At 41.9% G+C, this 17,759-nt stretch overlaps 1 protein-coding gene across 1 annotated transcript in view; it reads right to left on the bottom strand.

The window, feature by feature from the left end:
- Usp13 (ubiquitin specific peptidase 13) overlaps positions 1–17,759 on the bottom strand; it is a 118,320-nt gene that overhangs the window by 48,507 nt on the left and 52,054 nt on the right. The window contains exons 7-8 of the mRNA XM_059265342.1: positions 8,489–8,583; positions 6,686–6,873 (exon numbers count right to left, since the gene is read on the bottom strand). Coding sequence (XP_059121325.1) covers positions 6,686–6,873; positions 8,489–8,583 — 283 coding nt within the window. The remainder of the gene's footprint in view (positions 1–6,685; positions 6,874–8,488; positions 8,584–17,759) is intronic.

Here is a 17,759-nt window from a genome sequence, read left to right as displayed (position 1 = left end):
GCTGTGAGGCTTCCTGTCCTAAGCACAACCCAAGGCAGAAAATGTCCACAGACACAGCAACGTGTGTGGGGAGGCACGGGGAAGAGGCCACCTTGTACCTGCGGAATTAGGACGCACCCTAATTGGTGTGCCCAGAGAATCTGCCTGAAGAGTCAAATTTTCCAACTCAGATAGATGATAGCCATCATAAAAATAGTTAATTGTGAAGGGCCCAGGAATATAGACATATACAATTCTAAGTTTAATAAATAAGAGCTGACAGTCATCAGCTCTAAAGGTTAACTGCTAACAATGCTGTCTGCTTCACAGCCAGCTCCTCTGTCACAGCCAGGGGTGAACTGTTAACCCCCTCCCCCCTTATAGCCAATGACTGCCTGGACCAAAGTTAACTTTTAATAGTTGTTTCTACGGACTCCCAGCATGCACCTCATGCCTGATGTTTCTGTGTGACTCCTAGCATGCACCCCATGCCTGATACTATAAAAGGGGGCTGGTACTCGCCTCCATTGCCACAGCCCCAGAATTCCAACATTGGCTGTGGCCTCAGCTAGCTGATAAGCTTTTGTGCCCTGCAGTGTTTTAATTTTAAATTTTTAGTTTTCTGGAATAAAGTTTGCTTCTGGTTTAATAGACTTGGTGGTCTGTCCCCATTATTGTGTGACCCCAGACCCAACATTTTGGTGGCCCCTACTGGTTTTGGCCCATCAGTAGGTTCTGGTTCTGGTTTCTGGTGTCGGAGAGACTGGAGCTCAATAAGAGTAGGTGGACGCACCAGTGACCTCTGAGCTGGACGGGAGGAGGATGCTCCAAACCCTCTTCTGGCCATTCGGTTGCTTATCTGCAGCCCTTCCGGACTGGTTGGCATCCCGAGGTCCCTGAGCACAGCATTCTCCCTTGTGAATGTCTCCTCTGTTCTGTTGTCCTGTCACCTGTGGTCAGTCTCTTTGTGATGATTGTCAGTAAATTAATGTTTACCTGGGCCAATGTCCTCTAGCCTCAGGCCCCTTTCAGGTTTTGTTTTCTCATTTCTAGGATGTCAGGAACGTAAAGGGAGTTTTGCCACCCTGCCCTGCCCTTGGCTGCCTCAGGAGTCCAGGCTTCCCAAGGCAGTTGAGCTTGCTCCAGTCTTGGGAGCAGCCTGCAGCCAGGGAGAAGATTGCCCCTCCCCCCCTGCAGGTACCACAGTCCCTGGAATACCAAGGAGGAGCCCAGCAGGGGAGGACAAAAGAGACTATGAGGCCAGGCACCTCCGGTGGCCACTGCCAGCCAGTGCTTCTCCTGGATGATCTCTCAGGGAAGCAGGAACAACCTGCCGTCACCCCCCACCCCCCTACACCCCCACCCCCCACCTCCACCTAAAAATTCAGCTGAGGAAAGTAAGAAAAGTTTTGTCTGGTTTGAATGCATGAAGGTGGCCACTAAATGCTTATTTCTAAATGTACACGTCACTATGTTCACTATATACTGGCTGCAGCCCTTATTTGCTGCCCAAACTTAAAATGTACCTCTGGATGCTCTGGTCCTTAGGTCTGATATAATAAAGGTAAATAATAAGAATAATATTTTAAATTATACTATACACTCATATCTCAAAATTTATAAATTGCTTTTGAAATATGATTTAAATCCATTAATTTATAACAAAATTTGGCTTTAAGCTTATGACAAAGGGCTTATAATTAAAGTTCCATACATGGGTATATATATTTAATTCAACTCTTGTTTAAGATATATATGCACATATCCATATGTGTTAATATATGTTTTGACATATAGTTAAACTTAACTATATATATGAACTGGATTTAATTATGCATATATATGCTTATAAATTTAGACACAATTATTATTAAAAAACTGCTGGTTTCAGATGCTTCACGTTAGTACAATGTTGATATAAACTTAAAATTATTCTTGTTATGGTATATGCATATATTTCTGTTCTTATCTAAAATATTGTAACCATACAATATATTCTAGACTACTGAGTGAAACCACAAGGAAGATTTTGGTAAAACTTTCTGAGTTGTGTGGAAAACAACAAAAGGCCAGAGGGGATATAAACTATGTTGGTTATGGTTTCTCATACCTACACATACTGAACTTAAAATTTGACCATATTAGGTTAATTCTGGTTGATTTTCTTCTTTTTAAAATAGCTAATGATCCTTCACACAAAATGTGTATGTTAATATAGAGATATATACATATATGTACACAGGCTGGAGAGATGGCTCAGAGGTTAAGAGCACTGACTCTCTTCCAGAGGTCCCAAGTTCAATTCCAGCAACCACATGGTGCCCACAACCGTCTATAATGAGATCTGGTGCCCTCTTCTGGTGTGCAGACATGCATACAAACAGAACACTGTATGCATATATGAACATATAATTATTGTTTAAAAAACATGTTTTAAACAACCACGTGGCTTTTGGCACCCATCTTTTACTAAGGTTATAAAGATCTATTCAGATTAACAAAGGCTGACTTGGAGATTTACACCTAAATATTTATGTCATTGCCAAATGTTCAACAAGCTTCTAGAAAATTTAAATAAATGGCTACATATGTCTAATAGATAAAGTACTTGATAAATATTATTAAAGCTGCACCTCAATGCTTTTATACAAAAAAAAAAATGTACCTTGCTCTGACAGCTAAACTTTATAATTTAAGAGTCACGCAGATGATAAGATGATAATGGTTTAAAAAACATAAAGGATCATAAAAAACAACTAAAGATTACAAATATATGACAGGGCTAGAGTGCCAAAGAGAATCCAGTTGCAATGATGGATCTTAACAGTTTTAGAAATGCTAGGGCCCAAAAAATGATTCAAGCCTCTAAGTAAAAGAACCAAAAGAATTATAAATGAATCCCAGATATTGAAGTTTGAGATTGTTTGCACTCTGGAGCTTGGTTTTACTTTATACAGATTATGGTTATGCCATGTTTTCCCTTCTTTAAGTTAAAAAAAAAAAAAGGTATTTTATTTTTGATATTGCAAAAAGACATTTGAGAGATCTTAATCTTTTTAAGAACGGTTTTTAAAATATTTAAGTTTATAAGGCTATGGGACATTTTCAGTTTATAAAATGCTCTATATTATTAGTATTTGGGCTTAAAATAAAAGACTAAAAATTAAGGTCACAGCCATGAACACCAAATACTAACCAGAAACTGGGATGTTCATTTCTTATGATGCAGTAAGACAACAATAACCTAGACAAAGGGACTCCATGAGTCTAGACCCTTCAAGGATTAAAACAAACAAACAAAGAACCTTTTACAGGGGTGGCCTAGGACCACCTGTATGTCAGATGTTTACATTGAGATTCAACAATGGCAAAACTACAGTCATAAAATAGCATTGAAAAAGTTGAAAACCATTGATTTGGAGAATGTTTCTCCTTACCCAAGGTACATTCAGGCCTAAGAATGTTGTCTAGCTCCTTGTCTTTGCTAAATTTGTTAAATTTAAGCTATTTAGATTAACTGAGTTATATTAATGTTGTTATATCAGTATTTTGTTTTGGTTTCTTTACTGAACCTGTATTTGATACTAGAAGAGATTCATTTCAAAATCATTGTTTTTAAGGCTACTTATTGTAGACTGTTAGAAAACATAACTAAATAAACAATCATAAATAATCAAGTTTGTAGTGGGTAGCCATTCCAGCTTAGATCTGGAAGTTCCATGGAATGGCTACCCACTACACAAGTTCTTTAATTGTAGTCATGGTAAGTACTGATGTAATTAATTATAGGGATAAGCTTTACTTAGTCCCTTGCATATATTTTCAGGATAGAAACAAAGTTTGTCTATTCAGATATACCTGGACAGCCCTCATACTTCAGAGATCTGCAGAATATGGCATTTAAATGTTGATCTAAAAGCTTATTCTATCAGACAGACCCCCAGACCCTAGCAGTGACCCAAGGTCTCCAAAGAAGCCTACATATGGGGCACCACTATGTCTCTGCCTGGATTAAGGCAACACTGACCACAGGGCAAGATGCCCCAATGCAATGCCTGCCGCAAGGACCCAGCCCAGACTGTGGACAAGCAGCAAGACACTGGAATTGATTGCACCCTTTTGCCTGGACAAAGTAAAGTCAGTCTTCCGTTTCCCTATTCCATAGGAAAAAACTGCCTTATGGGCCTGATGACCGAAGAAGATGATGCTGTTCTGATACTTGTGATTCCAACACTATGGAGATCTGGGTATGGACTGGTCCCTGTCATTTATAGAATTGGAAGCTGCTTGGTCTGCACTCAGATATAATTTATCCTTCTCAGATCTCTGATAGTACTGATAGTAGGCTAGCTATAACTTTGTCAGCTTGACAGCATTAGACAACCAGATCTATAGCCAGCTTGTTAGCTCGTGTTTAAGAGAATGTTCTAAGACAGAAAAGTTTAAATAAGTCATAAAGGTTTAAATATGGGTCTAGAAAAAGGTTTGAGGATATAAAAGCTTATAAGCTTTGAGGATCTCAAAAAATGATTTAAAATATAAATATAAGTTATAAAGAAATAAATAAATGACATTATAAAAAAATGTTTCAGATTGTTCTCCTGTTCTATGATATAACAGTTCAGAGCTTTACATTTAATAGAGTTCTAATAAGCTGGTAAAACAATGATTACTTACTGTTCAGTCACAAGCTCAACATTTTAGATTTATTTTAGATGTCATCTAAATATATCTAAATATAAACCTAAAAGTATTTCTCATAAAAAAAAAAACCCTCTGTCCAATTTATACCTGACTCTTACATGCTTTTAACTCAAATCTGTAGTTCTTGTTGGTAATCAAAGGTATGAGTCCACTCCTGCTGTTTTGCAGGTACTCATTACCTGCTTTGTCTACGATATGCATTTCAGTACAGATTGGTAATACCAATGTATCTAAAACTTTTATGTCATTTTGTAAGATAGTTTATGTAGGGCTCAGAGGATTAAAAGAGTTGGAAGACCTAGATCCACTTCACAGAGGTTGAAAGGACCTCAGATGAGTACAGCTTATTCCTAAAGATGATATTTTTTTTTTTCTCTCTCCTGGTCTTAGGACTCCTGAGGATATGGACCTAAGGGTTCCAAATAAGTTCATAAATTTTAACTTCTGTTCCTAGTTTAAGTTTGTCTCAACAGGTTTCCACTTGGCTGACAGACACTCCAAGCTTCAGTTGCTGACTGCACTGTTCTGGACTTGCTAAAAGATGACATGGACTAGCCTAGCCAATGTGAATGCTCCTTGTCTCCAGCTGGGTAAAATCAGATGGTTGTCATAAGTGCCCCATTTCCTAAATTCCCTCCTGACCTTTGACTAGCCTTTTTTAGCCTTCCTGGATCCTGACCAACTATGTCCCGATTCAGCTTGAAGAAGCTATAGAAGAGAATACATCATCCCTGCTCCAAAACAGGCTAAAAAGGTCAACTCAAAGAAAAACTCCCTGACACAGGGGAGTCAAATTAGCTAACTATAATGCCCATTGATATACCAAGGAAATGGGCCCAGGGTTATCAATTGATAGATTAACTAAAATGATTCTACAGTAATATAAGACATTTAACCTTCTTTATACAGAGCCAAAAAGGTTATTATATAGCATAAAGTTATTATTTTATATAAATCATTCAAGATTATAATCTGGCTTATATTTAGACCTAAAAGAATCAAAGGTTTGATTCTGATTATAACTCAAGGGGAGAATGAAGGGTCCAGGAATATAAAAATATCAAATTATAAGCTTAAGAGATGAAAACTGACAGTCATCAGCTCTAAAGGTTAACTGCTAACAATGCTGTCTCCTTTACAGCAGCTCCTCTGTCAACAGCCAGGGGTTAACTGTTAACCCCCTCCCCCCTTATAGCCAACAACTGCCTGGACCAAAGTTAACTTTTAATAGTTGTTTCTACATGACTCCCAGCATGCACCTCATGCCTGATGTTTCTGTGTGACTCCTAGCATGCACCCCATGCCTGATACTATAAAAGGGGGCCAGTACCCACCTCCATGGCCACAGCCCCAGAATTCCAACATTGGCTGTGGTCTCAGCTAGCTGATAAGCTTTTGTGCTCTGCAGTATTTTATTTTAATTTTAATTTTTTTTTTTCCTGGAATAAAGTCTGCTTCTGGTTTAATAGACTTTGGTGGTCTGTCCCCCATTATTTTGTGACCCCGGACCCAACAAACTGGACATATGAAATGCCCCATATAAGATGTAGTGATATCAAATCACTTCACCAGTCTCTAGGAGCTTCATCAATGTCCACTTTTTCCTTACTGTAGACCCACACCTAGCAGCGCAGGCCACTATCTGGGAAGTACACTCCCAGTAATAAAAAGTAATAACCTAAAGTTCTCCACAGAATTCTCCTCTGGAGACTGGATGCTGACCACACAGGTCACTAGCCCTCTACTGGCCCATCTACAGAAAGGATCTGGCAGGTGTGCTATGAGGATGGACGGCTGGTCTAAGAGCCGTGATGACTGACAGTGGAGCTGCTCAGTCTCCAAGCACTCTTCCTGTCACCTCATCTGTAGTACTAGGGGTACTGTCAAAGGGGGCAGAGGAGGATGCAGCAGAATCCCCAAGGCAATAGCAATGGGTTTCCCCATCACACAGGATGGACTAGCCCAGAGAGACTGGCAGCCATCAGCAGTGGGGCCCACTTACGCTCTCTGGAACTCTGGGATGCTGAAGATGGCCTGCATGACAGAGCTGAGGTAGCAACTGTTCCCCAGGTTCTTCAGGCCCGTGTACCCTGGTCCATACATGGGCTTCAGCTTAGTCCCTGACTCTTGGATCACTTCCCACTCGCTGACTCTTGGCTTGATGTCATTGTCCCGGAGCCCATTCTCTGTCTGAGACATCATGAAAGAGAGAGAGAAGAATAAGGCTTTAAGGGGGTTCACAATCAAAACTTATGAATTATTTCTAATGTAATAGTTGTTTCTGCCATTTTCCTCAAATTACATGGGGAAAATGAACAATCTATTTAAAATATTAAGAGACAATGATGATTACATAAGAATGTAAATGTACTTAATGTCACAAAACAGTATACTTAAGATTAGCTAAAAGGACAATTTTATGTATATTTTACCACAGTTTTTTAAAACATGAAAAGATTTTGGGTTTTTGTTTGTTTTGTTTTGCTTAGTTTTTTCAGGAAAGAGAAAGAACAAGAAGGAAAGAGATAGGAGGCATATAAAAAAAGAAGTCAACACATGAAGGATGCAGCTCAAACACTTGCAGAGCATGAATGAAGTCCTAGGTTCCATCCCCAGCACTACTGTAGAATATTATTTTAAGATGTGTTACATTTGTCTATGCTGTGGAACATATGTTTAATGATGCAAAGATGTGTTGCATTCTTTTATGTTGCATTTTTTTTTTTATCTCTGTGAAGCTGTGTTACTTTGCCTGTCTAAAACACCTGATTGGACTAATAAAGAGCTGAATGGCCAACAGCAAGGCAGGAGAAAAGGTAGGCAGGGCTGGCAGGCAGAAAGAATAAATAGGAGGAGAAATCTGGGGAGAGAGGATGAAGGAGCAAGAAAAGAAGGGGCCAGCCACCCAGCCACATAGCCAGACACGAAATAAGAAGTAAAGATATACAGAAATAGGGAAAGGAAAAAGCCCAGAGGCAAAACGTAGATGGGGTAATTTAAGTTAAGAAAAGCTAGCTAGGAACAAGCAAAGCTAAGGCCAGGCATTCATAAGAAAGAATAAGACTCCATGTGTGTATTTATTTGGGAGCTGGGTTGCAGGCCCCCCAAAAGAGTCAAAAGAGTAAAGAATAAATAAAACAGCCAATTACACAGCACCACATAACCTGGGCGTGGTGCACACTTGTAATCCCAGAACTCATGAGGTAAGGCAGGAAGATCAGAAGTTCAAGGTCACTTTCAGCTACACAGTGGGAGGCCAGGCAAGGCTGCATGAGATGCTCACAAAAACTAAAGTAAACAAACAAACAAAACTCAGGTAGCAAGACAAGGGGATGACCAAGGACCTGCAGTAAACAAAAAAGGCAGATAAGGGGGAGAGGGAGGAGAAAGGGAACCATCTGAGAGAGGGAAGAAAGGAAAGGGTGAGGAAGTGAAAAGATGGGCATTAATGAGAAAGAGCCCAGCAGCATGAGAGCATACAGAGTGCTGGCCCAGCAGGGGAGCAAACACAACTTCACACCACAGGCCTCACAGGCAAAACTGCTCCATCATCGTGGAATGGCATCAAGTTAGAACAAATGAGAAGCAAAGTTTACAAGGTTTACAACCGTTTACTCCACCCACTACCCAGCAGCCCTCATTCCTTTTAGAAAATTCAACTAATTCAGCAAACTAATGCAACAATTAAAACTATAAAGTAAAGATGCACTTCAGTAGAATTCTATATTAAATAAACTAGAGATGTCCCCCCACACACACACCCATCACAGACACAGCGTAGAATTAGAGACAAAAATTTTCTCACCCTGTTCGCATGAAGCATGTCGATCCCGAAGTGTGCTAAGTGTTTGGCCAAATGAGGATCCAAAACAGGTCCCTCTTCTTGAAAAGAATAAACATCTGGAGGGTGAAGAGAAAACAGCGCTAAGGTCTGTACATGACATCCAGGCACACTAAGCCTACGGGGGGGGCTGGGTGTACCAAAGAGCAGACCACAAAAAATAGATGTAATAAATACACATATTTTATAAACACACATCAATTCTCTAGAAAGTCTCAAAGACTTAAGAAAAAATGGGTTTTCTAAAGCTAAGTGGGGAGAAATAGCTGAAGGTAAGATAACTTAAAATGAGATGAATATGAAGACCTAACCATTGGGCTTTATAACCAGTACCCATGAGGGCATAATTCTAAGGCTGGGAAGCAGGGCGAAAAGGGGTGGGGAGAGGGTGACAGCCATCTGCCAGGGCAGAAGACCCTTGGAGTAGCCAGGGGATACACAGGCCCTGAGGTGCAGCTGGATCACCGGTGAGATGTGGTCAGACGGGCTCCTGTCTCTATCCTTTGGGCCATCTCCTTCCTTTCCCTTTGCCCTTCTCTCCTGCCGTAGTGTCTATGATTCACAGAGCTAGTGAGAGATGGAAGTGAGAATGCAGACCCATGCAGCTTCCCAAGACAGCCACTCACCCAGCAGCCCACATCAGAACTGAGGAGGCAGGCATGCTCACCCTGGGACTCACACCAGAACTGAGGTTGGCAACATGATCAACCCATCATCCATAACACTATTAAAAAGGTAGGGATGTGCTCCCAGACTGAAGAGATATGCTCACTCTGAGGTCCACACTGAACCTAGGGAAATGGACACATGATTACCCTAAAGGCCCCACACCTGTACTGAGGAGGCAAGTGACTGAGGAAGTCTCAAAAGTTATTCCCCCTGTGGCACCCTGGTGCTCGAGGGCAGTGTCTGGCCTCGGGATATTAATATCCCACAGGATAACATGTTTTGGGTAAAGCCCCATCAAATGCACAGACCGTGGACCATGAGTCGGGGCTCCTTGGAAATGTTCCACCCCAGACTTACCCAATCAGACTCTCCATTACCAACAAGACCCCAGAGACACAAAGTTTCAGAAGCACTGTAGAGCCCTATCTGTCCTGAGAGAGTAATGCAAGGAGGGAGAAGAATGCACATTTCCTGTGTCTCATGGAGAGACTAATAAAGGCTAAATGATTCCCTCACATCTCACATGTGGCCCAGAACCCTAGTGCCTCACTCCTGTCCCATCTCCTTCCTTCTATCTCAGCATATTCAAGGTTTCTCAGGCTATAGATGGTAAGGTACCATCCAGGCACATTCTAGGAATGGAGACCCCAAACCACAGTCTCTTTCCTTCTAAATTTGGAAAATAAAATGCTTTAAGAAAAATAGATACAAGGTTGGAGAGATAGCTCAGAGGTTAGGCGTGCTGGCTGCTCTTTCCTGAGGTCCTGAGTTCAATTCCCAGCAACCACATGGTGGCTCACAACCATCTATAATGAGATCTGGTGCCCTCTTCTAGCGTGCAGGCAGAATATTGTATACATAATAAATAAACAAACCTTTTTTTAAAAGAAAGAAAAATAGATATAAAGACATCATCCTTTAGAACAGTCTCTTCAGCACTGCCTAAGGAGTTTTCTACTCCTTGGGACTTGGAGGATTGACAGAGGGATACTATGCAGATGCTATGATGCTAGGGTGGTCCTCTGACCTACTGTGGCAAAGGGAGTTGGCGTTCTATCACAAACAGATGGGCTGTTGTAGAGATTTCTCCCTCCACTTTGTATTGTGGGTAGCAGCCTTCACCAATGTCTGCTTAACTATAATTCAAGTATTCTCGAAAGCAAAACCAAAAGATGAAATCCCCAATTCAACTCAGGCAGTTTCGAGAGAGTGGTGATCTCTGGATCCTAAGACGTAAGGGAGACTGCCTCTGTGTGAAAGGTAAAAGGTTCACAACAGGAAAAGACTTTATCACAAAGACAGAAGTAAAGGAAGAGTGCCGAAAACCCACAAAGGAAGTGAAAAGATTCTGTTGTGAGATGTTCTGTATGTTACGTGTGTTGCTTGATTGGGTAATAAATAAAACACTGATTGGCCAGTAGCCAGGCAGGAAGTATAGGCAGGACAAAGAGAAGAGAATTGGGGGAAGTGGAAGGCTGAGGAGAGAGACCAGCCAGCTGCTGCCATGACAAGCAAGAAGTAAGGTACCGGTAAGCCACAAGCCACGTGGCAACTTATAAATTAATAGAAATGGGTTAATTTAAGATAGAAGAAGTAGATAACAAGAAGCCTGCCACGGCCATACAGTTTATAAGTAATATAAGCGTCTGTGTGTTTATTTTATAAATGGGCTGTCAGACTGTTGGGTCTTGGCGGGACCTGGAGAGAAAACTCTCCAGCTACAAGATTCTAGAAAAGAGTAGAAACAACAAGTTTCCAAAAGGTTTAAATTTAAAAAGAAAAATGCTTTCTGAACTAACAATTTGAAACAAATACATTAACATTTTTAATCAATGAGTGAGAAGAAATAGAAAATATCAAATACTTGGCAGAATGTGAAAAATGACCGTCCTACGGCACTGCTATTCTACTTTCTTCAACCGGTGAGACTTTGAAAGCTTAAGTCACAGCTCTATTAGAAAATAATGAAGGCCGGGCAGTGGTGGCGCACGCCTTTAATCCCAGCACTCAGGAGGCAGAGCCAGGCAGAGTTCTGTGAGTTCAAGGCCAACCTGGGCTAGAGAGTGAGATCCAGGAAAGGTGCAAAGCTACACAGGGAAACCCTGTCTCAAAAAACCAAAAAGAAGAAGAAGAAGAAGAAGAAGAAGAAGAAGAAGAAGAAGAAGAAGAAGAAGAAGAAGAAAATAATGACACTGCTAGAATAACCTCACCCCCACCCCCACCCCCACCCCCACCCCCACCCCTAGAGACAATGCCCCGGGATCCTGAAGTAAGTGAAAACTACAGTGCCTCCGGCAGTCCTTAACCTACCAGGTTTTCTTACACTAAGAAAACACCATTTCCTACTTCAGGTAGCTAAGTGTCCAAAGATACCACATGATTTCGTCAAATATGATAGTTATTTCTCATGTCAATAGCAAAAACAATTTAGGGAGTTCAATACTAGAAACTGAACATGAACTTAATCCTCCTGTGGCAACTATGAAGATCTGTACAAATGACACAAGATGTCTTCAGAGGTGAGTGCTGCTGCCTTCTGGGTTTTCACTGGAAAATTCACATTCTCTCCCAGTTCAGCTTAGCAAAACCGTCTTGGAACTATCAAGAACTATCCTAGCTTGTAAGTATTGCTGGCCAGGATGCTTCCACACTCCCTGCCATGGCATAAAACCTGAGTCAGAAACCGCAGTGATGAAGCCCAGGGAGAGGCTTCTGGGTAGTACAGACAGTGCTCAGTATTAGCTGATTGGTCGGTTCCAGTTCAAGGATAAGATAAGCCAAAGAGCCAGAGGTTTCAATCCACACAAAAGATAAAGGAGAAGGTTAGAGTGGAAATGCCCCATGCATGGGAGAAGCATGTTACAGGTTCAAAGGACAGTGAAGGAGCAGGCTGGCAGCAGAAATGGACACTGGCACTGAGGTGTGAAACAAGAAAAGGATCTGTAAGAAATAACCAAAACAGTAACCGTGTGTCACCTGAACAGAAAGATTTATTTTACTTTTTTCTATTTTCTCACATTGATTGTAGTATTTTAACTGAAAAATATACACATGGCCTGGCAGTGTCTCTCAGTTGCTAGCACGCTCGCCTAGGAAGAAAAAGCCTTAGGTGTGTTCCTCAGCACTGCATAGACCAGACCTAGTGCCACATACCTGCAATCACAGCATTTGGGAGGAAGGATAGAAAAGGGCCTCAGGTGTTCAAGGTCATCCTTAGCTACATAGAAAGTTCGAGGCCTGCTCGAGTTACATGAGATTCTTTTGTTTTGTTTTGTTTTTAAGTTTATAAGTAATTCCTACAACTAGGACAATTATCTTACATAATATGTTCTTAGGATTCGTAGACCTCTAGACAAACTTGTTCAGCCACATTGATTAACCCATTCATTACAGTCAACAAACACAACTGAACACAAAATACACACAGACAGGAAGGGACAACGTCGGGTAAAATAAGCAGGGTCCTTGCTCTCATGAATGTAAAGTCTAATATCCCCAAACAGTCCTAGAAGTCATGCTGGACTATGGCGAAGGACCACAGACACCATATTAGAGAAGGCTCGTTTGTGTGGTCCAGGCTCTTAACCTCAAGGAAGCGCTCAAGCTTGGGAAGGAACCAGGTAGTCCCACTGCTGGCCTCCCAACTTAGAGACCCTGTCAGATACTATGGGAACAAAAGGCCGAGGAAATGCAGGCTGGTCCACAGAGGCACACCTCTCATCAAGAGCTACCTGTGTCCCTCAGGCCATCTGCCAGCCACAGAAAAGAGAAATGAGAGGCTGTGCCAGCAATAGCACTAGAAAACTAAACACAAAATGGATGTACTGACGACCTATGGCCATCCTCGGGGCAGGCAAAACCCACACTGAAGTCAGGAAAGGAGGCCTGCTGAGACTAAGCCATCAATCGGTATCAATGAGGAGCATCTCTCCTCTATTTGTTCACTGCACAAATCCTTACAGCGACTACTATGCAGACGGCAGAGTCAGAGGGCAACAGAGATGCTGTCCAGGCTTCACTGTCCCCGTTACCCCCACTAACCTAACTGCCACAGGGTCCTGTAACAGCTCCGCTGGGAACCAGCACAAGGTGCTTCCAGCACACCAGAAGAGGACAGGCCACGTTAAAGCTAATATGAAGTCATCAAAGCCTTGATTCCGACCCTGTAGGCTGTGAGAGATAGAAGGGAGCTTATGTCCAGGTCAAGGGTGAAAAAAGCCAAAGAAGGAAGGCCCAGGTGAGGAGCCACGCAGCTGGCACAGCCAGTGAGATGAACCAGTTTGCAGCTGCCTTGGGCATCTGGACTGTCTGTGTGCAGTCATCCTGGCACAGAAGTACCTTCCCAGGTAAACAAGCCGCTTCCATGACGGGATTAATACAACCCTCTCCTACCTCCAGCTCATCTTACTCCCTTCCTGACAAGAACCCTCCTGGCTTGGCCAGAGGGCGTCTCCTCCCACACAGGGGAGCTTGGTTTGTTTGTGTGGTGATTTGGTTCTTGTTTTGTTTGTGCTGTACCCATGGGGACCCAGAGTGGAACTGGATACGGGGTCCATTTTTATGAAACATGCCATCATTTTGGCCTACCCTGCCGGGTCAGGACTTCTTGGGAAAACAAAACCCTAAGCAGAGGCCTTATGAATGGAGAGGGTCTCACTGAGCAGGTACAACGTCACTGGGAAAGGAACCAGGGTGGACCGACCAGGATACCACTGGATATTTGAATACACAACCTTAGATTCCATGTCCACCTAGCAATCTTCTAAATATAATTCAGCTCCCACAGGGAAAGAATGTACTGGTTGAGTTGACATAAACAGCCCACAGATTTGCAGTAGTGGTTCTCATTATGACCTAAAAAAAAACAAATGTCCTGACTTTGAGACTGTCTTTTTCACAAATTAGCCTGAGGGACCTATTGAGTGGAGAAAACCATTCCTCAGTTACCCTGTCCCGCAGCAGAATTATCTGCCCCAGAGTGTATCCCAAATCCCACACAGTAGGCACCATGTCTTCTTCCATGCTTCAACATCCTAAAGGCTCAATACTGAACCCTTAAAGAAACCTACATTGTTAGGAATGTATTTGGCTTGTAAAGAAGTAGAAAGTTGAAGCTAACCATCTATTTAAAAAGATATAAGGGGAAACCACCTATTAAAAAGATGCAAGAGAACAAGCATTGATTGCTGCAACCAACAACTAACAGGAAATAATCAAGAGACTGAACAAAGACTTTAGGAAAACCAGCACCACACAGCAGGGGTTCTCAGCCTTCCTAAAGCTGTGACCCAAACCAACACCACATAGCAGTGGTTCTCAGCCTTCCTAAAGCTGTGACCCAAACCAACACCACACAGCAGGGGTTCTCAGCCTTCCTAAAGCTGTGACCCAAACCAACACCACACAGCAGGTGTTCTCAGCCTTCCTAAAGCTGTGACCCAAACCAAAACCACACAGCAGGGGTTCTCAGCCTTCCTAAAGCTGTGGCCTAAACCAACACCACACAGCAGTGGTTCTCAGCCTTCCTAAAGCTATGGCCCTTCAATACAGTTCCTCATGTGGTGGTGACTCCCAACCATAAAATTATTCCATTGCTACTTTACAACTGTAATTTTGCTACTGTTATAAATCATAATGTCAATATCTGTGTTTTCTGATGGTCTTAGGGGACCCCTGTGAAAGGGCTGTTCAATCCCCCAAGGGACATACAACATACTGACATACAACAAACACAAGAAATCAAAGGCTGATCCTTTTCCTAAAGTATGAATTCAGAAAGTCTCATGTGGGGCACACAAGAGGCTTGCTGCACTCCCCAGAGTATTGGACTCTACATGAAAGACTTAAGAGCATGTATTCAAATGACCTTGGCTGCCCTGTAAGACCAACCCTCAAAGTTCTCCAGTACTCCACCTTTACAACAGCTATGACAGATAATAATAGAAAGAATCCATAAAACCTAATAAAAATACATATATATATATATATATATATATATATATATATATATACACACACACACACACACACACACACACACACACACACACACACTGATAAGAAAAGACCCTAAGATGCTACCTGTGGCAGCCTATATCTATTGTGGTGATACTGTGTTGCCCCAATATATTGTGCATCCTAATAAACTTATCTGGGTTCAGAGAACAGAATAGCCACTAGACAGACATAGAGGCCAGAAAATGGTGGCACTCACACCTTTAATCTTAGCATTCTGGAGGCAGAGATCCATTGGGATCTCTGTGAGTTCAAAGCCACACTGGAAACAGCCAGGCATGATGACACACACCTTTAATCCCAGGAAGTGATGGCAGGAAGCAGGAAGGTATATAAGGCATGAGGACCAGGAACTAGAACCTTGTTAAGCTTGAGACTTTTGAGCAGCAGTTCAGCTGAGATCCATTCAGATGAGGACACAGAGGCTCCCAGTCTGAGGAAACAGGATCAGCTGAGGAATTGGCAAGGTGAGGTGGCTGTGACTTGTTCTGCTTCTATGATCTTCCAGCATTCACCCCAACAACTGGCACCAGGTTTGTTTTTATTAATAAGACCTTTTAAGATTCATGTTACAATCTATAATTGAAGACTAGGAAGATCACAAGTTCAGGACTTCCTGGGCTACTGAGTGAGTTCATGGCCAGCCTGGGCTATATATACAACCAAGACCTCATATTGGGGAAAAAAAAAAAAAAAAAAAAAAAAAAAAAAAAAAAGATACTCTAAAATTTTCAAGAAAAAAAAAAAAAAAACACAAGTAGCCAAGAATATAATGAAAAGCTAGGTATGTGGTACATGCCTGTAATTCCAGCACTCAAATTTAGAGGCAGGATGGTCAGGAGTTCAATGTTAGCCAGGGTTACATAAGACCTTACCTCAAAAAAAAAAATCAAATAAATAATATAATGAAAACTGTTTGACCTCAGTAGAAAAGCAAATTCAAGTAACATGGCAGATCAGCAAAGATTTTTAATGATCCCCAAATGTTGTAGGATATTTGTGTACTGTGTGAAAATGTATTGCTGTGATTGGTGTAATAAAAAGCAGAACAGCCAATAGCTAGGAAGAGGTTAGGAGGGACTATTGGGGACAGAAAGGACTCGGAGAAGAAGAAAGCCAGAGACTGGAGAAGACACAGGGGAAGCAGGATGGGCAGTACATGACAGAATATAGATTAATAAAAATGAGTTAATTTAAGTTATAAGACCTGGTTAAAAACAAGCCTAAGCTAAGGCCAAGCTTTCATAATGAACAAGTCTCCGTGTCATTATTTGGGAGCTGGCTAGTGGAACAGAGAAAGACTCATTACACCCAAAGTCATCCAGGATTTATGGGAAGGGGTGTTCTCATACACCTCTAGTGTGTGAGAAATGATGTCTCTCTAGTTACAACTCTAGTGTAACTGAAATGATGACAACTTTAAAAGAGAATCTTGGGGCTGGGAAGATGTCTTAGCCAGTAGAGTGTTTTCCACACAAGCATGAGGATCTGAGTTTGATCCTCAGATACACGTAAAAAAAAACCAAGCATGGTGACATGGAGCTGTAATCCCAACAGAGGAGAGGAAGAAACAGGTAGATGACTGAGTTCACAGGCCAGCAGCCTGGCCCAATCAGCATGCTCCAGGCCAAAGAGAGGCCATGTCTCAAAAAACAGCAGCGGAGCCTAAAGAACCATGCTCAAGGATGACCTCTAGTCTCAACACACATGCACACATATACACACACGCTAAATAAATAAATTTAAAAGATACACAGGAAAGAGAATTAACCTGTGTTATCATGACAGACACACAAACAGAAGCTAATTATTTATTTAAATACTTATTTACCAGTTGGTTAACAAAAATATTTTTGCCTAATATGCCTAAGATTTTGTGCAGAATCCAAAGATGAGTGAGGCATAACCCTTACTTCAAACTATTAGTGTGGGTATTCTGTTTTGTGCAGGTCCGTGGAAGAGTTAGGGTCACTCCAGGGTGAATTTTGGCTCAGTCAGTAGAGTGTAAGACTCTTAATCTGAGGGTCCTGAGTTCGTGCCCCATGTTGGGTGCCAAATGTAGTCAGAAGGTTTTCTCCAATCCTGCCAGGCCTCACAGTCCCACGGCTGCTTATAAAATAATCATTCAGAGGCTTATATTATTTGCAAACTGTATGATCTATGGCAGGCCTCTTGCTAGCTAGCTCTTATATCTTAAACTAACCTGTTCTACTAATCTATGTTTTGCCACATGTTCCATGACTTTACCTGCATCCCATTACATGTTGCTCCTTGGGCAGCTGGCTTGCATCTGCCCAGATTCCGACTTTCTCTTTCCTGTTTCTCTCCTTTCCTGCCTGCCTCTAAGCTGCCTTGCCATAGGCTAAAGCAGTTAATTATTTATTAACCAATGGGAACAACATATATTCACAGCATACAGAAAGACATCCCCCAGCAGCAGAGCAGCAAGGGTGCCAGCTTCTGGTGAACTCACTGCCCATTGCTTCACAAAAAGCCTTTTTTGTTACATAATTTACACCTTAGCAAGTCAGTTTGCACGAACCAAAACCTC

This window comes from Peromyscus eremicus, chromosome 6 (assembly GCF_949786415.1).
Source record: "Peromyscus eremicus chromosome 6, PerEre_H2_v1, whole genome shotgun sequence".
NCBI classification, from domain to species: domain Eukaryota; kingdom Metazoa; phylum Chordata; class Mammalia; order Rodentia; family Cricetidae; genus Peromyscus; species Peromyscus eremicus.
This window is presented reverse-complemented; position numbering and strand designations above follow the sequence as displayed.